This window comes from Corvus hawaiiensis, chromosome 3, assembly GCF_020740725.1.
Source record: "Corvus hawaiiensis isolate bCorHaw1 chromosome 3, bCorHaw1.pri.cur, whole genome shotgun sequence".
Lineage (NCBI taxonomy): Eukaryota > Metazoa > Chordata > Aves > Passeriformes > Corvidae > Corvus > Corvus hawaiiensis.
The window spans coordinates 34031527-34058167 of NC_063215.1; the positions used below are offsets into that span (position 1 = coordinate 34031527).

The following is a 26641-nucleotide window of genomic DNA, read 5'->3' on the forward strand; positions in this document are numbered from 1 at the left end:
GGTTGCCATGGTGCCGTGAGGGGCCGCCATAGCCACAGTCATGGCGCCGCCCGCGCCGCCGCCCTCACGCGTCTTCGCCGAGCTCGACCTGGCCCCGGCCCCGGCCCCAGAGGGACGCGCCGGGCTCGCGGCGCTGCCCGGGCGGGAGGTGCATGTGAGCGGCAGCGCGGAGCTGAGCGCCCGCCCGGACCGGGCGCGGGTGTCTCTGCGGCTCGGCAGCCGCAAGGAGGCGGCCGTGGCGGCGCGGAGCAGCGTGTCCCGCCGGCTGCAGTACATCGCCCACAGTGCCCGCCTGCGCGGAGTCCCGGTGAGCTCCGCCGCCCGGGGCCTGCTGAGGCGTCCCCCCGAGGGAGGGCGAGGAGGGCAGCGGGCGGGCAGTTCCCGGTCCCCGGGGCAGTTCCCGGTCTCCGGGGCCTCCCAGGTCCCGCTCGGCAGCCGGCGGGGTGCGGTGCCGTCCCGCCGGGGCGGCCTTGAGGAAAGGGGCCCGCGGAGGGCCTTGGTGCCGGCGGGAAGCAGGGGAGCGAAAGGTTTGGAGCTCTCGGCCCTCTCCCTCGGGAACCGCGGGGCGGTGCTGCGAAAGCCTGCCTGTCTTTGGAAGGCTGCAGCCATGCCCGCCTCAGGGGAAAACATGAAATGTCGCTACCCGGGCTTTCCAACAGGTTTCTTTTTTAGCATGTGAAAGCCATCCTGCTTCGACTCCCACGGTGGTGGAGTCGCCGTCCCTGGAGGCGTTTAAGGAAAGGCCGGAGGTGGCACTCAGTGCCATGGTCTAGTTGACATGGTGGTGTTCGGTCATAGGTTGCACTCGATGATCCCAGAGGTCTTTTCCAACCTAATTATGTGATTTGGTCTTGTAATACAGCATTCGCCCGTGCATGCAGATGAAACCGATAAAGTTGTACACAGCGACATAATCTGTATCTGTGTCAGAGTAACTATGTGATTACCAGAGCTCAGCAACAAATACATACAGATCTCTTTCCCTCTTTCTTGTTTCACTTAAGTAGAGGGGTTCTGAAAAACATGGAATATCATCACGATAGCTGAATTGACAGAAGTCCCTTGGGGACCCAAAAAGTTCCTTTACCACAGTAAGTTTTTTAGCCTCAGGAAGTAATTTTGCAACAATGAAGAAAGCATAGTCTTGCATTTAAAGCTTTGTCCAAACAGTAAACGCTCCATAAGGGTGATACTTGTCCTAACAATTGTGCTGATTCTGTTTTTGGATTTCACAAAAGAGTTTTGGACGGTGTTCTACACATAGGGCCCTTAAAAACAGGAAAAATAACCCTGATCTTTTAGGAATAAGCAGTTGCTTTCGAAAGTTACCTGTTATTGAAGTCCCTAGGAAGTTTGTGCCTTTTGAGTGTGTTCAGAGATAAGCTGGGGGAAAAGGGAGATGATAGAGTCTGCTGTGAACACCAGATTATTCAGTGGAGTAAAAAAGAATTGCAGAAGGGTTTCCTGATACTGCATGATGTTACAGTGCAAGTCAGTGTTAGTAAATGCAAAGTAAGAGAGTAAGTTACTCAGCCTAAACAGTGATGTGCCCACAGTGAAATTGCATGCCCACATTTCAGGTGCTGCCTGCTTTTGGAGATAAATACTGGCTCCAACTTTTCATTTCCCCAAAATAGTATTACCTGTTTTCTTTTTAAACTGTTATGCTGTCGCTGTAGTATTTATCCAAATTGTTCAGGAATAAAGAAGGCAATAAAAAAGACTACTTAGCCCCTGAAAAAGCTCATATTGCAGCTCTGGGACTAGATGGGAAGGAGACACGGAGGCTCCTCTGGGCTAGGTATGTGATCGTGGCTAGGTGCATGTCTGTCACAGGCAGCATTTGTCATGGGTTCCATTGCCATCAGGATGACTTGTTCCGCCAAAACTGGTGCATTTTTATACAGGATTACAGGTTGAATGTCTTCAGATTCTATTAAGGGAGTTAACAGAAGTTTAAAGATAGCAATTCAGCATGCCTTCATTTTTATTAGTAGACAAAATGATAAACTTTGTACCTACCATCATGGTGAGCTATCCAATTATGGGGCATTTTCATCCAGACTGTAATTAAATAGCTCTTCAGAGTGTGGCTAGATTTGAAAAGATAGTTGCAGATATTTACCTTACAGTGAATCTGAACAACTGACTTCCAGTTTTGACTTGAGACTGATTGAATTGGGATAGCCTGGAGCATCCAGCACGTGGTGGATGGCACACAGTAGGAGTAGGCAGGGTGTTAATTAGGTGAGTGTGCTTTAGAGGGGCCATGTGCACCACTCCAGGATGGAAAAAATAATTGCAAACTGAAGTATGACTTGGACAAACAAGTGGTTTTATTTGGGTTTATACAGCCAGGTTCAGAAATGTAATGTGAGCAGGCAAGCAGGATGGAGAGTGGGCTGTTTTTACAATGTGAGAGCATTCAGTGTCTTATTATAGTTACAATAATTTCACGGTAATCTTTTTCTGTTTCAGAGATTCTGTGTGTTGGAGAATGGAAATGTTCTTTCTACTTAGTTTAGAGACTGTGAAATGCTGCTTGAGTTGTGGGTTTCTCAGTGTTAGCAAAGTGTTAGCTCTAGGGAGCTCTGAGAAAAACAACATGAAGTTGGGGGTTTTTTTCAGAGTAGTTCCCCACGGTATAATTTTTAGTGCTTTGTTCCATCCAGTTTTAAATCACTCTACTGCTGGAGCTTTTATTTGCCTTGCAGCTTTTCCACTAACAACTCTCACTGCTGGCAATTTGTTCTTAACTGCGTTTGCTAACTTCACTTGTAGCTAATACCATTCTAGACAACTGTAAAATTAATCTCTCTTCACAATCTCCGTATGGTTCTCGTTGTTGCAAGCTTATCTAAGGCCTCTTTAGAAATCATCTGACTATGCTATATATTTATTTTTAATTGATCCACAGAACAATTTCCTTAACTCTTATTGTTGCTATAGTAGGAAGTCTGTGAGATCAGAAGTGCATAACCTTTGCAGCAGCAGGAGCTTGCATTAGCAGTTTGTCAGGATGCCTGGGGGCAGCACCTGATTTCCATATACATTTACACAGGATTTTAATCAGAAAGAGATGCACATAGTGGCATTTATTTATAGAGTGCTGTAAGTATATGCAGCACTTCAGAGCACAGAATGTGGTTTCCCCATTGATTTTACTTTCCCTGCAGCCTTCAAAGCAATCTCTCTTAATCAGCCCAGCCGTTCAAAAGTAACATTTTCTTCTCTTTGTCTAGAAGCAAACTGATTTTATATTTGCCACCTATGATTTATTTGGGGAGTGGTGTGGAGATGACACTTGTTTCCTTTAATGGCTATATCTAACAATTGGCATCGGCCACCTTGTTTAAAATAACTGTGATAATATTTGTTGTACCTGTCAGAGTGTTATTGAATGAAACAAAATAGCAAACTATACCTGGTAGCTCTGGGCTAGAGATTGTCTGTACTGGGATATATCCTTGGATTTATGTACAATATTCTCCATATTTCAAAACTTATTCAGGAGTCACAGTTATGTATGCACATCCATACAGTCAGTTAAAGAAAGGTTTTAAAGTTTGCTCACTCAGTTGCAAAACCTTCCAATGTCAATATGTCCCTGAATGAAGGTAAAAACCTTTGTAAGGCATCACTTTTTTATATTACCATGTATTTAAAGAAATATCTTCAAAGTACCCTGCATTTGCTGAGTACAAATCTGCTTTTTGTCTTTCTTCTAATAACTGTTACATATACTTCTGTTATTTCTTCGTTAGGCAGCAGAAACTTTTTCACCATAGGTTTTTGGGTTATCATTCTGTAATCACATGCCAAACAGACCAGACAGAGTGGGGGGATGAGAGGCTGGAGCACAGCTACCCAATCCCAGAAGGTGCTCACCATCCTTAACTGTCTGGAGACACTGTGGATGACTGTCAGGAGACAGGAGCATAAATCAAGGCTCTCATTAACCATTTCCATAGTGCTAAGAACAAAAATGCCATGATCAGATGGAAGAAGCTAACTCTTTTGATTGTTCAGATATTTTTATTTTTCATAAGGTCAAGTTATACTGCATATATCAGTTCAAATGTACAAGTAGATTTTAGGAGACATTTTCAAGTATCTCCAGATATTTTTTTATTTACAGTTACACATATCAGCATAGCTTCCCCAACGGGCATTAGTGTACATTCCAAACTATAAACACTTTCCCTTGCTAAGGCTTGGCTTGTGTGTCATAAAAAGGTCTCACAGTTTTGTTCAGTCATTAACTGGGAGCAGAACACATAATTTTATGTGCAGATTGGCTGTTCTCTTAGTGTGTTGTTACATACTTGCCTCCTTGAAGTGTGCTTTTGCTAACTTACCCATTTATTTTTTGCCTTGTTCTCTTCTGGGGAAAAGAGCAGTCATTCCTATAAACAGTCGGTGTCATGAGGGTGGGCACAGTGGTCCTGTGGCGAAGACATTGTTCAGAAGTAGCAGATAGGAGAAAGGGCTATATAAGGTTGTGTTCAGTTGAAAAGAGTGAAAATATAAAGCAAAGCACATTTCTAGACTTGGTGTTATAAGCTCGATGGGATATTGACTATCTTTTTCATCTGTGTTTATTTTAGAGTGCCTGCAGCAGTGATGTGATGCCACATAGAAAATAGGCTTTATAAGCAGAATTCAAGTGTGATTCTGTTAAGGGTTGTTCATTGGCTTCTGGGGTAATTGAGTTACCAATGTTGTTATATTCATTTAATTTTTTACTGTGATTCTTGGCCCACAGATTTAGAAAATGGAGAAAGTTATTCCAGATGTCCAGAACATCTGACACATCATAAGTGCAGCTTTCCCTAAGTCACAGTGAAAACTATTTCTTCTGTGGCTATTGTAATCAAATTGGTATTTCTTCAGACAAAATATGAATAGTAGACATAAACAGTAGGGAAGAAAGATTTTTGCTTTTGAACTAATCTCAGTCTTGATTCCAATTTAAAATCCTGTTGCCTCCCACCTGTCTTTTCCATATCTTTGTCTGAACACAGTCACAAATGGAAGTGAAGTATCGAACAGAAAATGTATCACAGAAGGCCACCTTGTTATGACTTCAGCAATTATTTCATCCATTTATCTTCAGTAACACATACAGCTACTGTCAAATTTGGTGGGATTAAAATTAGCTGTGAAGGAAATATTGTAATACATGGTACAAAATTATCTTTCACTCCATAATATTGATCTTGCCATAGCACCTGGTGCCACAGGATGGCAGTGTCCTTAAATACACAGGAACCTTGGGAGGGCACAGCCAAATTCCAAGGCTTGGATCTGCTCAGCAGGAAAGAGAACCTGTTTTTAAAAAGGATTAGGGAGAGGGGACAGGGGGAAACAAATGTCTTTTTTCTATCTTTACAGCTGTGTTACAGCACAGTTATTTCTGTAAGGTGCAAGTTGTAGAAGTTTGTGTTTTCTGCGTGGTAATTTCTGTAAGATATGCGAGACCTCTGGGAAAAAAAATCTTTCTTGTCAATTGTAATTGGATTCTATCATAAATCGTAAGATTAGCGCCATTTTGTAAATTAAATGAGCTGTTGGTGCTAGACTGTTTTGATCACTCTTTCGCAAACCACAGCCAGCCACATAAAAGAAAAAATACAGCTTTTATGGACTACTGGTCCTTATTAATCCTTACCCTTACTAGAAAAGATTATCTGAAAATATCTAAAAATAGGACTGTTGTGCTTGAATTTGAGCACTACCAATCAATCATGATACAAACTTTGAAATTTCAATTTTTTGTAGACTGCTGTGCAGTGGTAATAAAACCATATAATGTTTTAAAAGGAAAATGCTTCTCATGGTTAATGTCATAAACTTATGCATGCAGGCATGCTACATGATAAACTTGAAGATTTGAGCATCTGTAGGAAGTATTCGGACACAAAGCATCTTTTGAAATGTGCCAACATTGCAGGCAAATATTTCCTATGCAATTAAATTTAGTAAATAAAACTTCTTCAGTGTCTGGAAGGCTGAGTATCTGCTTTACTACAGCTCCTGGGTGTTACATGCAAAGTTACAATTAAACTGTAGGCTGTGCTTTTTGCTATGTTAGAGTAATTTTACAATAAATTGTTCCTTCAAACTGTTTACTGCAGAGCAAAATGGCTGATAGAAACATGACTGTTAGACCACTAGCAAGCTGGTCAAATATTCACATGTAACTGCAGTTATTCTGTATCTTCACAAGTTCAGTACCTTATTTATAAGTCCTACAGGATTTGCTAGTGCTCTGTGCAGCCATTCTGTTGATCAGTGCAACTGCTGTTGATACAGAGGTATCACTGGTGGAACAGCCTTTTTCGAGGGTTACCATTATGCCAGAATAATAGCTGTTCAGTCATTGTTCATATGACCTTGCCACAAGCTGCTGCTGCTAAAATACCTTAAAATAGGGGCCTAAAAAGCACTTCTCACATACTAACTTTCTAAAAACAATTGAAGCTTCTAGATTTTTTTGTACCAGGTGAATTTACAGGTACACACTAATACACACAGCTTCTACCTAGCAGCCACTTTTATGACCCACTTGTTCTCTTCAAGGGAAATGCAGCAAAATTATATTATAGAGCTACTCTGTAACTGACTTAGAATAATGCAAGAAGTCTTTAACATCCAGCTAGTTTTTAACTGAAGGTATTTGCACGGAAAATTCAAAATTTCTGTTGCAAAGTCATAAGTAATATGCCAAAATAGTTCAGCTTTTATAGGACACCATGTACATACAGCAGTGCTTAATTTCTGTCTTTTAAGATTATATTCCTCTACTTTGTTTTAGGAAGAAAATATGACTGTAACAGAAGATTTTAGTAGAGTAGAAAATACTTACCAAATGGAAGCAGAGGTATGTATTCAACCTAACCAAAAATAAAAATAAAATAAAAAGCTAAGAGGTGTGTCAAGGACCTGTAAAAATTTGCAGACTATCTTTTCTTAGACCAAAGAGCATAAGGGCAGCATAGTCCAAAAAAACTATTTAATGACTACAGTTTATAGCAGAGTTCAGCTGCAGTCTTCTGTGTGTGCAGAACTTGTTTTCTTCTCAGATGAATGCTTTTTAAAAGTTACCTGATGCTACAGACTGGCATATTTGGTTCTGGGGCAACGTGAGCAGACCAACAATTCTGAACTCTCCTTCACCCACAGGCCTTCCTGCCCTCTGCTTCTTGCAAGGAGTTGGTAAGTTCAGAAAGCTGCCCCAGTTAATAACATTTTTTTTTCCCCAGGTCAGCTTTTATTTTTTTCATTATTTTAGCTCCTTGAACTGGGAGCAAATGCAAGATCTGCTTAGGCCACAGTTGCACAGGACCTGGATTTGTGTCTGTTCTATACAACTCTGCCATCAGCTTGCTTTAGGTAAAGCAAAGTTCATTGTTTCCTGGGTAATTGGCTCAGAATTCTGCAGGTAAAAACTGCTCTGTGAAATGCAGATATGGGAATAATCCCATTTAGTGTCTGCTAAAGGAAGTATATTTTCTTGCCCATTCATGCCATAGTAGGAAATAAATGCTGTGCTTGAAACATTCACTGAGGGAAATTATGTGTGTTTAGCTAATGTATTTTTTTAGAACATAAAACTTTAATCACTACCCAGCAACTTTAGAGTTTCTTACAAAGTAAACCTGGAAGCCTGCAATAAAATGATAGCTGTTTTACAGAGCTGTGGTTTACAGTCCTCTTAAACAGGTTCAGCCTCCTTAGTTTGCTTGCTTTAAGTCACATTCTCATCTAAATAACACCAATAAATACAGAAATGATTGAGAATTTGGAGAACAAAGTTTGGATTTTAAAATGGTGTGCATCAGTGTCATGTTCTGAATGATTTTAACTTCCTCATGGAGACACCTGCTACCTTGAGAGCTAAAATCACCCTCTTTTTTAGATGACCTGTACTTAAAAATTAATAAAACTCTATTATTAATTATTATATGAATTATCTTTTAGGCTACAGACAAGCTTAGGCTTACAACTTCAGTCTTAAGTGGTAACTTAACCAATTATCTCTCTTCTGCTATTAGGTTTTATACAACAAGGATTATATGTGGAAAGCTAATTGCTTGGATTTAGTGTTCACTTGTAAGCAGCTTGGACCAGCTTTAATTGCTGTTCCAGAGTTGTGTGGTTGCAGTTCCAGGGGTTGGAACTGGAAGAATCCAGCCACAGTGCTGCTGTTTTGGCTGCCCTGCACACTGAGGTAGCAGTGTGGCCACTCTTTATGCAGAGCTTAGTTTCTCCTTGCATTCCCTTTACATATATCCTTGTTTCATTAGTGCAGCTTCATAAACCAATGAAGTTCCATTGACCAGCATGTTTGCCTACTGTAGCAATATAAATGAATTTAAAAGGCACTTTCACTCACTTCTCTATTAAAGAATTTGCCATTATATCTGTGTTATACTTAAAGTCTTGGAAGTCATGTGTTACTTCGTTCTATAAACTCTTTACTATTTGTCTACTGTCAAGAATTTTTAGAAGACTGAAGAATTCACAGGCAAATAGCTATTTTAAAGTATTATGAAGAATTCAAGACACTTTCAACTTAACGAGATAATTTTAATTCATGCTATAACAAAGGAATATATGCAGAAGAATAAAGTTGTGTATAAGATCACAAAGCTCTATAATATCTTTATCGTAACAGTTCACTTACTGCATGATGTTCTGTTGTGGTTTGATGTTGGCTAAGGCACCCACGAAAAAAAATCATCTATTTATTTTCCTCTGCTATAGCTGAGCAGAGGAGGGGAACTGAAAACTTCATTTTCATGAGTCGAGATAAGGATTATTGAAAAAAAATTCTTTAAGGTAAAACAGGTTCAAAATTTAAACAGTATAAAGAAGATTTATTATTAACAGAATTAAAAGTAAAAAAGGTAGTGAGAACTAAAGCAAACCTTCAGAACACCTTTCTTTCCCAGTCCCTCCCTCTTTCCACCGACCCCGCAAGGAAACAAAACATGGGGTTTTGGTCAGTATTTCACTTCTTAAAAATCTTCAGTATGCTTAAGCAAAGAGTTTCTTCTTCTGTGCTGTGGGATCCTTCCCACAGGAGATAGCTCTCTGCGAACCTTCCTGGTGTGGTTTTAACTTCCACAAGCAGCAGTCCCGCCCCAACCTGCTGCAGCGTGAGTCCCTCCCACAGGCCAAGCAGTCTTCCCAGAACTGCCTAGCAGGGCTCACTTTAGTTCATGGGGTTTAGTCTTTTAAGGATGAGCTGTTCTAGTTCGGAAGCGAAGGCTCTCTTCCTCTAGCTCTAAAAGCAAGGGTCATCTCTCTCTGAGTTCCTCACTAGATTACAGCTTTTCAGTATCCATGCGCTCCAGCGTGAGTACTCTTCCTCATGGGCTGCACGTGGATCTCTGCACCCCCCTGTGCTCCTCATGAATTACAGGGAAACAGTTTGTTGTATTATAGTCCTCACCACGGCTTGCAGGAGAATCTCAGCTCCGGCGCTTGGAGCAGTTCTTCCTTTTCCTTTTTCCCCTGACTTGGAAGAAAGTTGGTGTCTGCAAGTTTCAGTTGAGAGGTTGATCTCGTCTGGGCTCCGCATCGGGGAATTGCTCTCCATGGCTCTCGCTGCTGGCCACGTGGCCCCTCAGGAGGGCCCCAGCTGTGCGGGCCCCAGCAGCCACCTCACCACCCCTCGGGAGAAGAAGGAGAGCTTCCTGCCATTTTTCCTTTCTTAAATATGTCATCACAGAGGCATTACCAGCTTCTCTAGTTGGGCTGGTAACCTGCCCATCATCAGAGCCTTCAGCGATTGCCTCTGTGCTGGACGTAGAAGTTTCGAGCAGCTTTTCTCCTGCCCCCACCAAAAACCAGGCTGTGTTAAACCAACACGCATTCTGATAGGATGAAGATTATCTTGGTTTTGTGCATTTCTTAATACACCTGCCTCCTTATAAACCATAATTTCTTGTCATTTACAGCCTTATCCAAACCTTGGAATGTGTCTAATAGTTTCACATAGCCTCATGTTACTTTTTCACAATTTTTAACCTTGATAACTGATGATGTTAAAACATTTCTTTGCATTTTAATGTTCAAGTATCTTCTGTAATTGTAACTGGAATTTATTAGATGTAGCTCTAAATGAAAATTGGGATTTTTTTAGGAGGGGGACAGCAAAATCAGTTATTGCTCAGTTGTTTTCTGCCCCTGAGGGTACCTGATCAAGTGCTTTTTTTTTAACAATAAAGTTTCTGAGTGCCCAGAAGTGCCCCAGTCTGAGCAATTTATCTCCTGCTTAAGACCCGTTTTGTTTCATCATTGTTTTGTTTCATCCCCTAGAAGGAACAAATCTTGTAAATGCTGATGGCAAGCTGGAAAACACTATGACAGTCCTCATAGTGAGACTTTCCACAAAATACAGCTGTGACACTTTTCTGGCAAAACATCACAGGGGGTTGTATGCTTTTTATATGTATGGCAAAAACTCCCACTGAAGAAAAAAATGTAGGCATAGCCTCATCTTCAGTCTCTGTTCAATCGACACTGCACTTTCCAGAGCCACTGAACCAGTGCAAGGATCCAAGCCAGGATAAGGTTTAGGTACTACACCAAAAGGCTATCAAGGGTAACGAGATGGGAGCATTAATTACTTTGTGATTATTGTCAATAACTACTTTTTCCCTTTTATGTATATGAGGTAGCTCCCTCCTCTCTCACTGAGAGACTCAGCTTCCTTGAATTATCTCATTCTCCACAAGGTGAATCTCTGGTATGCACACAGGAAGCTGCTGCAGTGCAGCTGACATGGTGTAACTTGGATTTCTATGTCATATCCCTTCACTGGGGTAGATTGATGCATAGACTGCAGCAAACACAGGGGTATGTCACCGGTGTTGGCAGTAGAATTTTCTTTACTGCAGGTTTTTTCTTCCACTCCTGTGGAAGCTGTATTAGTATGTAAAAAGAAGGGAGTCGGGGATAAGAGAGAAGGTGAACTTGACTCGTGGTGAGAGCACTGTACTGGAAGTGAAGGTGAGGTTTTAGTTTTTCTAGAAAAAGAGTTAGGGATCCAATATTTCTGATTCCCGAATGCTGTATCAGCTCAGTGTCATTGCTTCAGTCCTGGCAGCTGAGCTCTGCCACAGAGAAAAGCTGGCTCCTGCCTGGAAAGTTGCTGCCTGCCCGGACTTTCCACCAGGAAAACTGTAGGGCTCTGGATCCAGGACTGATAGTGATGCCTGCTTCATAGCATTTGGAAAAGCACCTGAATTCCTAATGCGTCTTCATTTCATGCTTCTTAAAGTCAGAGACACCTTAGGTGTGTAAACTGTTTTAATCCAAGTCTGAAATGCCCAGCTCCCTCTCAGCACTGCAGTGAGTCTGTTCAGACAACACGGGATTTGGAGCCCACTGCAAGCTGAACTGGGCTCGGCTTAGCTTAATCTCATAGCTCAGGTTTCTTGAACCTAATACTTGGAATTAAAATGTCATTTTCCTTCATGCACAATGTTTTCCACATCATTTTGCTTGAGCTTCTGCATAATTAACATCTAGCAATCTAAAAAGGGAAGAACCAGGATGCATCTAGTCATGTGCCCCAAAGAGCACATTCATTCTTCAGATTGTCTACATACCAAGAATGCCATACTTCCTCAGAAAGCGATTTCTTAATCCTCCGTTTTAAACCATTTAATGAACCTCTTCTGTTGCAAACCTAATGCTAGTCTCTAGGGCTGTATAGAAGCCTTACAAGTTCATAAATGTTGGAGTTATATACAGGACTAGTATGTTTAGTTACCTTGTAGATGTCTGGCTTTATACTGATTTAAATAAAAGTGTTGAGTCGTAGTGGAAAATGAAAATATTACTCATGTGATATCTGTGTTCACTCACTCCCAGGTCTGTATCATATTCAGTGATTTTGGAAAAATGCAGAGTGTTTGCAATCTACTCATTGAAAAATTAGGAACCTCTGTTACCATCAATCCACCTCATTTCTACCATACACCAGAAGCCATAGATACCCTTCGGTAAGTTCTCTCACACACCACAAATTTTACAGCCTCAGTTAATATGAATACATAATTTATGCTGTTTGCAATGGGAGCAAGTAGTTTCCTTCACACCTATTAATATTCATGTTAGAGATTTCAGTATTTAAGTATTACTTATAAATTAATGCTGTTCAGCCTAGAAGATAGAACTTGTTCTTGTCCCTCTGCAAAAGCAGAATGTAATAAAAATATTTTCCCACTGATTTCCACTGGAGTATAATCTACTGTGAATCTTAGGTCAACAGAATTTGGCTTTGATTGCATCATCATATGTAGATTTCATTTGTATTTATTCATAAGGGTGCAAGTGTGTTACCAGATGCTGATAATTTTAAGTACTTTTGCCAATTCCCATTACTGTTAGCTGCTGACATGATCTGGAAAGAACTCTGTGTGGCACTTCCTCAGCATCAAAACATGCTGCCCTGAAGCTCACAATCTTGATATGTTTTAAGCATTGACTATTCAAAGTCCAGGCTTCTCCCACAAAGTGGGAGGGACAGAAGGAAGTTTAGTCTTGGCTGGGGTTTTGCCTCTTTAAAGAAAAGAACTGCCTGGTCCAAGAAGCAAGTTCGATTAGCTGCTCTTAATGGTTCCAGAGATGCCAAAAGTGAATGTCAGAGGTATCTACAGGAGATCAGGAAATCTGGCCAGTGAGGTTAAGCAGGTGCTACTGTGCCTTGTAGCTGAGCCACTGAAATGCCTGGAGCTAGGGTTGAGCTCTTGCTCTGCACGACTCAGCGTGGATGCCTGCAGTATACAGGTGTTGGAAATGCTTGATCTCGTCAGAACTAGTGAGGATGCTGACATTTCCTCCACACACTCTCCCCTCAATGCCCAAGCTGTGGCCCAGAAGCTGGGGGAAGGTGGTGTGCCTTAGCATCTCTGCAGTGACAAAACCCGAGATGTTAAAAAAAAAAAAGCTTGGCAGGAACACTGGTACATCAGTTGGCCCTGCTTGTTATTGTGCTGCTGCTTCTACCTCTCAGCCGTCAAGTATGTGTCACTGCTGTTGGAAACACACGCCGGAAAGCCCAGGAAGTCTGTCGACTGTTTGGCCAGGCATTGGGAAAACCTTTATTAATAAAAGAGGAAGAAACAAAAGAATGGGGAGGCCACATAGACAGTCACCTGTCACACTCTGCTGATTCACAGACTCTGCAGGAAAGAATCCAGAATGCTACTGCTTATGCTTCTTGTAGAGTGTTTGCTGTGTTTGAGATAAAGGGAAAAGAAAACAGAAGAAACAAGTTGCTCTAGAAACTTTGAAATCCTACACATTTTCATAATAAAATTCTTATGCTTTCTTAAGTTTTTTGATGGTTTTTTTACTCATTTTTATGATAAGTCTGTCCCCTAAAATTAATGTTACAATTAATTCTGAAAGTACAGTTCACAACTGCTTATTTTGTTCCCTGGCCCCTGTAAAACAACAATATATTTGATGTGCCAAATGTTTGGCACTCCTGGCTGAAACTGGGCTACATTTACACCTTTCCTCCCAAAACTGGAAGGAAATGAATCCCTATTGCTGGATCACGGCAAACTGAACATGCAGTGTGTTCACTTCTAAAAAAATTGAGTGTTCAACATAAAAACTGTTTAGGAATGTTTTATTTCATCAAAGGAAAAAAAATACACATTTTATCTTGGTGTCTGTTTGCTCAGGTTTAAAAAGGACATCTGTTGTATGAACAGACACTGAAGTACTCAGTCATGAGGGTAGAGTTTTTTCAACCATGGCTGCATAATGTATTTTGAGCCATCATATCCACTGAAGTAGGTTTCCATATCAGGGTGATACACCTGAGAAAAAATATTTCAAGTCGAAGAAGCATCATAATTGGCAATAAATACAAACTGATACTTAAACAAGTAATTGAAGTTACTACATTGTTTGAAGACTCCTCATGAGTTTTTAATGTACATAGAGGTACTTTCAGTGGGATTTTCTGTGTACCATAACCAAATTTCTGCCATCAGAATAGCAGCTCTCTCCAAGTACTTTACAAACATTGATCGCATGAGATGTTAAAAGCTAGATTTACACCAGCATCAGTGTTTAAAATCAGCACTGTTTCTTACTGAAGTAGTTCCCACTCATGTTGCTGTTAGAGCTATTTGGTATTTCTTTTAGCTGGATCAGTTATCTAATCCAGTGAGGCAGCAGGAACAGGAGAACAGAAGAAGCGGTGGGGGAAATGGTGAAGACAGACCCAGGTGATGGCCTTAGGTCCAGCATGAATATGCAAACCCACCAAGGACAATCCAAGCCTTGTCTGGATGCAGGAAGCCCACAGTGAGCAGCTGAGGACTGTCAGCTGGGAAAGGGTCATGACAAGTCTAAGCATTTCTGGTCACTCAACTCTTCAAGAAATTCTGTGCCTCTTCTGCTGTACAAAAGGCTGAGAGAGAGCAATCCACAGACCTTTTGAACTTGAGGTATAGGCATGACTCACCATCTATTACTAATCTCAGCTAGACAACTTTGAAATACCTGGTTTTGTGAGCTTGTTACCAACAGTTCCTCTAATAATCTGTGTGGAGAATTAACCTGCCATGCAGGTGAATAAAGCAATTTGATACCTTAAAAGCTAATTCCACAAAGTAAATATTTAAGATGAAGTATCTGTTTCTCCCCATGGAATATAAAGGAAACTGAAGGTAGCCAGCTAACTGGCATAGTGAAAGGTGCATTTTTTAGACACTGTGGGCACAATCCAGTTTTAAATATTTATAATGCTCATCTGGAACAGCATCGTTTCTGCTCCTAAGTTCAGGCATGTTGGCATATTTTATATTACAATTGGTGGCTAAAACAGAATGGACTGAACTGAGGCTTCTCCCAAATAAAAGAGGTGATGGTGTCACACTGTCGTTGAGAGGGGTCCTTTATGTGCAGCAACACAGTTTCAAGAGAGAGCATGGAGAGTCTTCAGGCCAGTCTGACTTACACAATTCCTTTGGGAGGTTTTCCCAAAAGGCAGAGGATACCAATTTGAATCTCCTCTGACTAGACCAAGCATCATCTCCTGTTAGATGAATGGTTCACCTACTTGCTGTTATTTTGAATACAGACCCTGCCACTATCCACAATTTGAAAGAAGGCATCCACAACAGCATAGGGGTCCCTTGCAAAAAGCCACTTGTATGTGGCATGCATGCCTGAAGGCTGTTTTCTGGATCAGAGTCTCAGACTATTTTAAAAATCAGGTGTGCCTTGCATAAGCTAATCAAAAGTTACTTCAACCCTGATACACAGAACAGAATTTTTGGCTCCCAAAGAGTTTTGCAGTTAAGGAAGGAGACGTTCTTCAGTCTGGGCAGCAGTTGAGCAGGAGCTGTTTGAAATGCAGATATTTGAGACTAGAATTGAGAAACCAACATACTTTGCTAGATCCCCAGAAATCCTAAAACAAAAGTCTGTGTCTGCAACAGCCTATATATAATGGAAATCAAGTTGCTAAAACACCTACCTCAGCAGTTGGATACTTTAAAGTGGGTAGTACCTGAGTTTGGTCATTTTTCAGCTTCCAAAAACCCATTCTTGAAAGCACAGCAGTAATTTGTTTATCTGCTCTCTTTATTAGTTTTCATTAACTTTGCAACCTAGCTAGTATCTGTTAAGCCAAAGGTCAGCCAACTTTTAAACATACAGGATAATAATCAAGTTGCAACTGAATAAAAAATAAGTACTACCTCTAATCCCATAATAATTGTTATCTCTTCCTCAGGAACATAAGCTGTAGATTTGCCAAATCCATTTGCTTTGTTAATTAGAATTCGATAGTGAGGGGTATCTTTTAGATCCTGTAAAAATAGAAAGAAAATAAATAGCCTCAAAGAGACATGATGGCTAAAGATTACATATTATCATCAGTTAACTTTCAGTAGGCTTACAGAACCTATATCCACTCGATAGATAGATAGATATACACAGCCAGTTCATTTTTTTTATTTTACCAACGTCAGTTTGGAGAATTAAGTATAAAGCAATCAGAACTGCAACACACGAAGTTCTTGGCATATCTGAAACATTTTTAAGAGTTTTAATTAAACTTTTTTTCCCACAGACCTTGCAAGAAACAAGACTTACAATATCCCTGCTTTTTGTACATAGGCCCCATGACCATCTGTTACCACCCTTCTTCCTTCAGAAGTGGCAACTGAACTCCAGAGAGGAAGAGACAAGTTCGGAACATAATGCCACCTCCAACAACCAATGGTCCCAATCCTGGAGAGAGCTAAGGCAACTTCTATGTGTATTTATATGAACCTTCCAACAAAGAAGTGCCTATGAAAACAAATCCTGGGCCAGGGAATGTGGGCCATCATATTCGCTGCTATCCATAAACATTCTTGCCAATCTAAACACAAAAAAGTGAGGGATGAATACAGAGAGTTCATGAAGCAATAAGTATTGATCAATGAGAACAGGCAGTGGCCTCTGCTCAGCGATTTCATAAAGATCTGTAAGTGAGAGGAAGGCAAGGAAAAGTTGGGCTGAAAACCTGCTTGATATTTCGAGGGATTTACAAGGACTAAGCTTAGTAGTTGCTGCCTGAAGGTCAGAAGGCATTTTGCATAGCTGGTGCTTACGACGTGATAGGCAAAGACAACTAAAACCCCAAAACCAAGAGAAGACACTTAAACCCCTTGTCATTGCTATTGAAATTAAACTATAAAGATGAACACAAGGCCACTGGGACAGCAGAACAATGTAAGGTGCATAAAAAGAATCAGTGTCTGCTGGGAAATTCTTGGAGGACAGTTGGATAAAATTACATCAGGGAAGGAAACAAATGCACAAAATGGGACTGAATGTCAGTTCCCAGCTGAACACAAATTTTCTGTTCTAGGCAAAGATTTTCATGTTTTCCTCATTTTCAGTCCTCTTTGACTTAATGGTTAGTGTCTTCCTGACACTTAAGCAGCATGTCAGTGGCATACAGGGTATGCAGCACTGCATTACCAGATTATCACTGTCAACAAAGATTTAGCATCTGATTTTCAAATACAAGGAGAAAGCTAGAGAAGTTCAAAGTCTTTAATAATTCTAACAAAAATCTGTTTTTAAATAGATTTATACTCCAAGTAACCAGATCCTCAAAAAACGTTGCTTTCTCACTGAAACTGATTAAACACAGAGGATTACGTGCATTTCTTAGGTGCAGTGAAGATGCCACAAATTATGAATAACCAGATAAAAGACTTAACAGCTTCTCCACTGTAGTAACACAGCAGGAGAAATCCATTCAGACATAACAGGGTGACACTGCTGCTTTAAATACAACACTGTGTATAAAAAGTGAGTAATTTTGAGATAGGTCCACTACAGCCCTGACCAGCGAAGCTTAGCCAGTCAGTGGTGCAAAAGCCAAGGTGTACTGGGACCAGAGTGCAGAAGCAGCAAAGGTGCCACTCAGCTGCACAGGTGATACAGGACTCAGGAGTGTTTCCCACTAGGATGGCAGGATGTTGGTCTGTAACAGTGTTTCTGAGGGTATTTTAACTTGAGTTATTCTGTGTATATATTAATAAAAGCAAAAGTTTAGTACATTCCGACCTGTTTCACTGGAGGATATCTGGGTTGTAGTCGTTCTTCTGGCATGTTAGCTTTTACATCCCATCCAACAATGACTCTTGAATAGCCAAATCTTCTGTGAATTATTACCTGGCCCACACGGAACTTAATATATTCAGGCTTTGGGCTGTGAACATGAGTTGATTCTAATTTAACAAAGAAAAAGACTTAGCAAGGATAAAAGTTTGATCAGTTATTTTAAATATTTTAACAGAAATTCTTCTGACTTCTACCTGAATAGAAATGACAATTAGATTGAGAGGTGAAGTTAAGAAGAACAGGTGCTTTGTTTTTTCCCCCAGAATACTAATTACTATATTTGACAAAGGAACATCCACAAAGAAAGGCATTTTTCTATTGGTATGCCTTTGATATTACATAGGGATCTTAACAGAAGTTTAGAAAGCATTAATGTGTATGCATTGACAATTACTTCAGCCTTACATACAGTATTTTATAGTGCTCACATGTGGTAACTGATTGTGACATTTTTTGCCAGTTTAGGTCACAGAATTCTTCTATTCAGTCTGATTGCAGGGAACTTTTTTCCAGGACCAAACTGGTCAGCTGTTTCTTTTTCCTTTTATGAAATTGATCTAAATCAATTCATTTGAATCAAGTGAAAGCTGTACCGCTGTTTTGTAGGTCAATACAAAATACACACACTGGTGTATTCAGTAAAATACATACATATAGTTACATCATACTGATACTATTAGTTACTATTACACAACATGGGGGAGAGGCCTTGGATTTTACATCTTCTGTTTTGATTACTGAATATTATCAATTATGTTTAGAGAGATGAAAAAAGGAAAAAAGTCTGTCATTTACAAATAAGGTATAGAAATCCACTATAGGCAACATCATGAGTAAAATACAAAAGGATTGCAAAAACTTCAATACCTGTAAAATAAGAATGGGGTTTTGCTTCATTGTCACCACTTCTAGTTTTGTTTTCTCCATAGTACCAATTCCTAAAATGTAAAATTAATAACTCAACATATAAACGAGTTTTTAGAAGCAGAGTTTTAGTAATAATCAGAAGGTTAATTATCCCAAGTGGGATACTGCAAAGCCTTTGATACAAACTTCTCTACAATTTGAAGCCTGCGTGAGTTTTACATTAAGAACACTTTTAAGGAATACACAAGAAAAAGGAGTTTGTTTCAACAGGAAAAAAAAGTATGAATCTCATTTCTTTGAATATGTTACTCTATAGTTGCATTAGAATTTTTATATCAGAGGAAACCCACTAATTGTATAGAGATGAGCAAACTATTCTGCACTCTACAGCGTGATTCTTCAGTATATTTTGTAAAGTCTTTAAAAATTGGTTTCCACTGGTATGGACAAGGTGTCTGGCAGTGAGTCCTTGCCTAAGGCTGCAGTAGGTGTAGCTTTTCCTTCTGCACTAAACCGAGTTTCATCTGATTTTAAAGGGTGGGGAGTAGGGGACAGACATGTTGAGAAAAGGGAAATGGCTAGTGTTTTTCGTTGCTATTGTGAAGAAGTGTAAAGAAACAATAAGAAAACTGGACATTTAAGCTTTCAGTTATGCTTTCAAATATTCCTTCTGCTGGCAATGCAACAGCAGCAGTCCATGAACAGAGGTGTTTGGGTAACATTCTCCATCCATACTAGCCAGCAAACCATTGGTGCCAAAGAACTACAGGTTGTCCTAGTCTCCTTCCTCTTTGATGGTGTCTTTCAGTCTTACTCCCTTCACCCTGCCTGGAAGAAAGTGAAAGCAGGTTCCTGTGCAAACAGCTTTTTAAAAAAGTTTTGGTTTAGCTCAAATGTTTAGGAAGACTTGAGGCTGACAAATACCTCTTAACAGAAAGAGGAATGGGCAAAATCTTAACTTGTCCAACTGCATTGTTTAAAATAGCAACTAATATGGAAGGTCTCAAATGACATTATTTTTAGGATAACCAATTCTTTATAAAATATTCAGAAGACACAAACAGCTTCAACTATATACAAATAATCAATGGATCATTTGATCTTTGCAGGCTTTATCTTTAGATATGCAAGGAGCTTTCCCCAAAGTTGAAAAGCAATTTATGGTGAACCTGAGAAGAGCACAGTTTCTGATTCCATTCATATACCGTTCCCCTAGGTTTTGCTGGGAGCAAAACTAAGTTGGAATCCTCTACAGTTCAGAGGACTTGATTGCACATGGATCAAGAATAAAGGATCTTTGAAGGTCCAGACAAGGTAAAACCTTTGGAGTATTTCTACTGTACAAGAATTAAGTCTCTCAAATGAGCCCTTCAACGAACCCAAAGAAGTCCATGAACAATCTTCTTAAATTAAAATGGTGTGTGTATATATAAATGGATATAATTTTACTTTTTCTAGACCTATCACTGTCACATGGCAAATAATCAAAGTTCCACTTCTTATCCCACAGATTTTCTGTCTGATTCCTAATTCAGATTTTCTTGAACTACCATATAGAGCATAAGATACCCATCCAATGCTTTAGCATCTGATCCTACAAACATAGTTGCTTACAGTCATTAATTTGGTTAATTGTCCTGACTTCAGAGTCAGATAAACTTCACTAATAACATGTACAGGAGTACTGCTATGAGATAGATTTAGTTTCGCATGGAGTTCAGTTTTGATATTTGGGTAGAATATAAGAATTAAGAAAATACAAGGTTTTCTTAAAACTGGTAGAATGTTCCAGATCAGTCTCAAGAAGCAAATGAGAGATACTTCCTCTTTGTCACTTATTTCCCCCACAACACACCTTCCTGCTGCGAACAGACCATGTCTGAAATCTGTTAAGTGCAGACGGTAACACCCTACCTTGTCTTTGAGAGCCACAGCTTTAAACGATCTGACCACGCATCCCAACTCAAGTAGGATCTTGTTGAGATGCTCCAAGAGGCAATTATCCTTTAGGAGTAAAAATAATCATATTGTTTTTAAAACCTTCTCTACTATTCTTATACAGATTTCTAATATTTAAACTTTAAAGTTTCACTTCTGTAGCAAAGAGGAAGAAAGGGTCAGTGACCACGAGCAAGTTCTCCTCAAGATTAATATCAAGACTGCAAATGAATATTCTTTCAATCATCACTTGTACCAGTAAACCACATGAAAATTTTGGAAAATACATTTTTCATTACAAGATTGCTTTCTTCCTATACTCAGACCATAGGAATTGTTATATTACATTCAGACTGCAGCTTCAACTGTTACTTGAGAATAGCAAGCATGAGATATTTTAAAAATGGTGTACATAATCAAAAGACTTTTTAAAAAAGCCTCCAGGTTTTTGCATAAATCTAAATACTAAGTAGCTGACTCATGCCATGAGGCCTGAAAATTATTTCACTCTTGGTCTTTATGCATAAGCCAAGCTTAGTTCTCTTTTCATCAGGCCAATCTTTTGCTCTTACTGCATTGTGTATTGGAGTTCCACAGATGAGCTACATAGCCAGCGCACTGCACAGGCCACATTTACAACTGAGTCTCTCTTTTGTGGTTCATTTTCAAGATACCAATGTTTGCCAATGGATACCACTATCAAAAATTTGGATCTCATATAATATTCTCCACTTTTTATTTGGAGATAGATGTGTGGGATTCTGTCAATACACAGCTTCTTAGTTCATACACAAAATGGCACTCCTTACTTAACTCCATCATTGTCACTGCCTTAAGTAATTTACTGCGAATGAATTTTGTTGGTTAAGAGTCTGTACTGACACATACTATGCAAGAAAATATTTTATAACAATAAGTGACAAAAGGTGATGGAAAATTATAACTAATGTTACTTAATCAAATGGTTAATTTTCACCTTTTGAAAGGGACGTAACCCTTAGCAACACATACTGGAATGTCCCAGAAAAGAATGAGCAGTCATGCAGATTATAAAGATTTTTATGTGAAGAAAACAACAAATTGTTATTTAAATTTTGAAAGACATCCTTAAGCAACTAAATACAGTCATATTAAGCCACAATGGAAAAATGCCTGAGGTATGATTTAAATGTTGGTTTTGTATAGTAATAGTCAATACACCCACACTCCAGCTTTCCATGACAAAATTGGGGATGAGAAAGAGAACTCTCTTACAAATAAATGCAGTAGAGAAAGTGAGTCTTACAACCTTTCTGTTATTTGGATGCGCTCGGCAGAGTCCGTTCCATACCACTGAGATATGAAATACTGTGCAGGAAGAGCAAAGAGCAGCATGGAAATCTGCAGAGCTGCAGCTGCATTGATGTGAGGCATTCCAACAGGAAGTTTCATCAAAGACACTTCACTGCTCCCTACTCCAAAAAGAGGAAGAGAAAATTTTTAAAAAGAGACAAAATACATAGGGGTGAGCTTTGCTGGATGTGTAGGACTTAAAAGTTTCCTTCAGGTTCCTTTGCTGGCTCACAACATAATGTACAATCTATACTCAGGCATTTCAGTTACAGCCAGAGCATACTTAATTTAGGCCAATTTAACTGCATTAAATTTGATGGTACTTATAAAAGCTAATAGAATAATAAAGTGGACAGCTTCACAAGACAAAGCAAAAACCTGCTTTTAATTTTTATGCAGGCATCTTTTTTTGCCTGTAAACAGAGAGAGAAAAAAAAGAAGAACTGGGAATTTGTATGGTTGTCCAATTTGCAGTAAAAAGCTGCTGTCCATGAACAAAATTCTATGTGCTGCTTTGTTGTCTAATTCAGTGTATTAAACATGTCTGACATACCAGATTTATGGCCTCAAGAATAATCTGTTTAGATTCAGTGATAATTGCACATCTGACAGAACTAAGGGGTGTTTCTTTCAGGTTGAAGGCACGTATAGCATCATACCAAGTTGATAATGTGCCACAGTCCCATCACTAGATTAGAAAAGGATTTGACATCACCTCTCATTCCATAGGCACCTGAAACACCATACCAGTGCATATTCATGGCTCTTTCCTCCTTCCCCATCCAATTAAGATACTCACCTTCACCTGAAGAGCACATTTACTGTCTTTACATTTGTGAGGCTTTTTCAAATCAGAACTAAGATGTGCTGAAATTTGAGACTTAAGTCTTTTACACATGTGTTCTCAGAGTGCCCAGGTTTACTGCACCATTCACCTACACCCACTCTCTTCTCCAAGAGCAGCTGTTGTGCTCCTGCTCTCTGGAGTGGAATACTCAGCGTGCAAGCACAAGCAATTCACCTCAGTTGTGTCCAAGTTGCTTCTAGGTCCTGCTTTCCTAGTTTATGTAATTCACAAAATAATTTGGGTTACTGTAATATACCCAGCACGTGTGCACATGGAAAGGTGGATCTATGAAAACTGCCCAGCAAAAGTAGCCAAGATCACAAAACAATGCCAAAGGAGGCTCAAAGAGTATTGCAAGGAATATGAAAACATCTTCGTGTGTGGTGAAGCCTTACCACAAACTATTTTTCACTTCTGCATCATCTGCTTTAGAGCCACCAGCAAAGAAAAAACATCTTCTAATCTCCTTTTAGACAATATCAGTAGTTGTAGAGTACTTGTTTAGCCTTGTATGTTGTGGGGGGAGGAAGAGTCTCAGTTCGACCAAATAGCCACGAGCACCCTGCAAGGCCAGAGGGCTGGACAGGACCCGGGGATCGCTGCCACGCCGCCCACAGCACTTACACAGCACGGCAATACAACTTCTGCCGCTGCACATCTTCCTCCTATTTCTAAAAATCGACTTTTTGAGCAGCCGGATCCCCCAGACAGAAAGGATGCAGTAGTGTATAGAGAGTTAGCCGGAATCAAAACATTTTTGTGTATATTCCGAAGCACCCGAGCACCCGCAAGAAGCGCGCTATGCCTGCGCCCCCCGAGTGGGGCCCGAGCCGCAGCAGCTCCGAGCCGGCAGCGCCCGGGGGAGCCGCAGCCCCGCTGCTCCTGCCCGGCCCCCGCTGTACCGCGCTCCCGGCCCCTCACCCGGCGGCGCGTCCCGTCCCGGCCCGGCCCGTCCCGTCCCGGCCCGGCTGTGCGCCCAGGCGGGGCTGCGGGCGGCAGGTGGGGCCGAGGGGAGGGTTGTGCCCTCCCCTGAGCAGCAACGCCCAAAGGGACCCCGGAGGGGCGAGCGCCGAGCCTGAACCCGGGCCAGGCTCTCCGCCGGGTGCGGAGGTTGTCCCCTGCTCTCGTCTTTCCCTCGAACGAAAAAGCTCTCAGGGCAGACGGGATCAGGATTTCTTAATGTCAAAAAGCAACAAACACCCGCGTGGACTTTACACCCCGACGGTTTTATAGAGATTAAAATAAAGAAATAAAAAGTTCTGATTTATTTCTGCAGGCTAACTTAAAGAAAAGTAACGTTTTCAGCTTCCTCACCTGGGTATTTTTTTTTCTGTGAATGTGGACAAGTGGCTTGAACCGGCTATGAATAGAAATACAGAGGAAGTTCTCTCATGTGAAGTTTATGCAAAATGCGTCCTAACACAAGCCTGTAACTCAGCCTCATGTTGTGCCTCTCACCACGCTGGTGGTGCCTCAGAGAGCACCTGGTGCGGTCCCTGGGCCCGGCTTTGTCACAGCTGGATGCCGGCCCAGCTGAAGCAGGAGTGTCCTGGCTGGTTTCGATAGCGCACGTGTCAGCGCCCACCAGAACCTCCGTGCCTGCCCCTGCTGGGCTGCTGCAGGGGGTCAAACCCGGCCATGGGTCTCATCTGTGGCATGGATTTCTTTGGTCTAAATTCAACAGCAACCAAATTTGCTGATGGCACCCAAATCAGAGTGGGAGCAAACAGAGCAGGCAGACTCAAACTGCAAATGATGCAGAGAGATCAGAGCAATGGGAACATTACAGACAAGAAGAGAAATTCATTAGTAGCAAATGTCGAACCTTACCAAGAGAAAGGAAATGTTCTAGCCATCACTTCTTGCTTACTGAGCACAGCTCTCTGAGGGGCAAGACTGTGAAAAAAACCCAAAATGTTATCAAGCCATAGCTAGTGAATATGTGGGAACGAAAAGGCCAGGCCTGGGATGGATTTTCACTGACAGATTTAAACCTGTGCAACGTGGCAGGAATGCCCAATTGAAAACTTACATGAATACTAGCCTAGACTAGAAATACAAACTCTACCTAAAAAAAAATAGTTTTTAAATCATAGAATCGTAGATCATTTGAGTTGGAAGGGACCTTTTCAAGGTCACCTAATCCAAGTCCCCCTGCAATAACCAGAGACATCTTCAGCTAGATCAGGTTGCTCAGACCAACCTATTTGCGTCACACAGCCCACCCCGAGGAGGACAGTCTTTGGGGCCATCACGGCTGTGTTTGCATCACACCAGCTCAAGCAGTGGTAAATACTGGGACTTACCAGCTCCCTTGAGCAAAACCTCAGGAGCCATGTAGACACCTGATCCTACCTCAGGGAGGCTGAAGGTTTTAAAGTGTGACTCAGCTTATTACCACCCAAACATTAAGACACCTTCTTAATACAAAGTAAATCAAATTCCAAGATGAAGATGCTTCTTTTACAAGACAGGTTACTCCCCATGTGCTTGAGCAGAGATTTTCAGTGCAAGAGCCATAAAGAAACCAGCCGTGTGTGCTCTGTCATGACTCAGAGGTGGGCAAAGAAGAGGCCAAAGCCAGAGGAAAATTACAACTTCATAAATTAGCATGCAAGAAAAAATAAACAGTCCTGACCATAACACAATTTCAGATAATCTGCCCTTTCTTAAGACAACACTTACGTGAATTTTCTAGTAAATTTTTCTAAATAACCACTGATTTCCCTGGTAAACTTTATGGATCAGAAGAGTTTAGCATTAACACACACTTTATAACCTCAAACACCTTACAAGCATTAAACAGCATAAAAGTTTTGAGTTCTAGATATTTAATCTTTCCCCATGTACTTGTGCATGCAGATTAACCGGTGTCAATGGAGGACAACAGTACAGACTGTACATACACCCAGCTCCTCATGTTGAGATTCTAGCTGGGTAAAAATAGGCAGTGTATTGAGAGGCGATCACTAATTAAAGACTTCTAAGTAGCTCTTTTTTTTTGTTCAAGTTTTGACAGCTGTATTCCATTTCTTAGCAGTTCATGGAAGCTTACACCATCTTCCTTAATAATTAAGAGAATTCAAGTTTTGAATAAGGTGCTCAGATCTCAAAAAAATAACCCCACTAGATTTCTCTGCTACAGAATATAAATACAGTAATTCTTTCTAATATTTTAATCATATTCTAACTAGGTTTGCATTTTAAGTTACTGTCTTTATTATTTTGAATATCCTTGTTCAAAGCCAGATTCAGAGATCTGAGACAAAACCCAAATTAACGGCTGAGGCTGCCTGGCTCTTGAATGCTAACATTGTTTGAAGTCAGTACCTCCAGGAATAGGCCTCTACAGAAATTTGATGCTGAGTGAGTTGGTTACCTGCCTCTGCTCTTGTTTCTTCCTTCTTGGTTTTTGTTTTTTGGGTTTTTTTTTTCATTTACTTACCTAGCTAAAGTAAAATGAAAGGCCAACAGACAAAGTTTTGGTAAAATCTCCCCATTTCAGAGACAAGGAAAGGAAGCAGAAAAGAAATTGGTATGGTTGTTACCAGACTGGGAACATCACTCCCAAATTTTCTACCCTGTCTTCCCTTCAGTGCTCACACAGATTTCAAAGTAGAAGAGAAGATTCATAAATTCTCACTGCACTCCTGTCAAACAGTAAATTAAGCCTCTTGCAAAGATTTCTTAGCACAGTATTTCTCTGAGCTAGAAAAGCAACCAGATGTTTTGGGCTTTGAATTTCCTGTTAATAGTAGTAAAAGCCACAAAAAATATATTTTGCATTATAATTTGTTGAAGAGGAACTCAATTTTATGCTATTTAAATTCCAGTCGCATTGTATGTTGCTTGCTGGCACTTGCTTTATTTTCACATTTGCTTCAACTAGCAACAGTGATTAATTTTTAAAGCCATTACACTTTGCTCATTTGTCTTTGGGAAAAGTGACAAACATTTTTTGCAAAGCTCATATTGATTGCTAGCGCAGGA

General features: G+C 40.5%; 2 protein-coding genes across 10 annotated transcripts in view; one reads left to right on the forward strand and one right to left on the reverse strand.

Moving 5' to 3' along the window:
* The window catches only part of IRAK1BP1 (interleukin 1 receptor associated kinase 1 binding protein 1), a 27360-nt gene continuing 719 nt past the window's right edge, over window positions 1-26641 (forward strand). Inside the window, exons 1-6 of one of the 8 annotated variants that reach the window (XR_007202317.1) lie at window positions 1-307; window positions 6818-6883; window positions 7186-7218; window positions 11890-12020; window positions 19751-19848; window positions 20621-22361. Coding sequence is in view for 6 of the 8 variants with exons in the window: in XM_048297428.1 (XP_048153385.1) it covers window positions 41-307; window positions 6818-6883; window positions 7186-7218; window positions 11890-12020; window positions 13034-13304 (768 nt within the window). In the remaining 2 variants the exon portion in view is untranslated. The other 7 variants (XR_007202316.1, XM_048297433.1, XM_048297434.1 and 4 more) reach the window with 7 other exon arrangements.
* Window positions 13175-26641, reverse strand: part of LOC125322965 — a 15003-nt gene continuing 1536 nt past the window's right edge. Inside the window, exons 2-7 of one of the 2 annotated variants that reach the window (XM_048297437.1) lie at window positions 21761-21923; window positions 20449-20538; window positions 18535-18605; window positions 17611-17774; window positions 15744-15854; window positions 13175-13254 (exon numbers count right to left, since the gene is read on the reverse strand). In XM_048297437.1, coding sequence (XP_048153394.1) covers window positions 13225-13254; window positions 15744-15854; window positions 17611-17774; window positions 18535-18605; window positions 20449-20538; window positions 21761-21923 — 629 coding nt within the window. In that variant the 3' untranslated portion in view covers window positions 13175-13224. Of the gene's footprint in view, window positions 13255-13641; window positions 13851-15743; window positions 15855-17610; window positions 17775-18534; window positions 18606-20448; window positions 20539-21760; window positions 21924-26641 lie in introns of those variants that run through there. The other variant, XM_048297435.1, reaches the window with a different exon arrangement.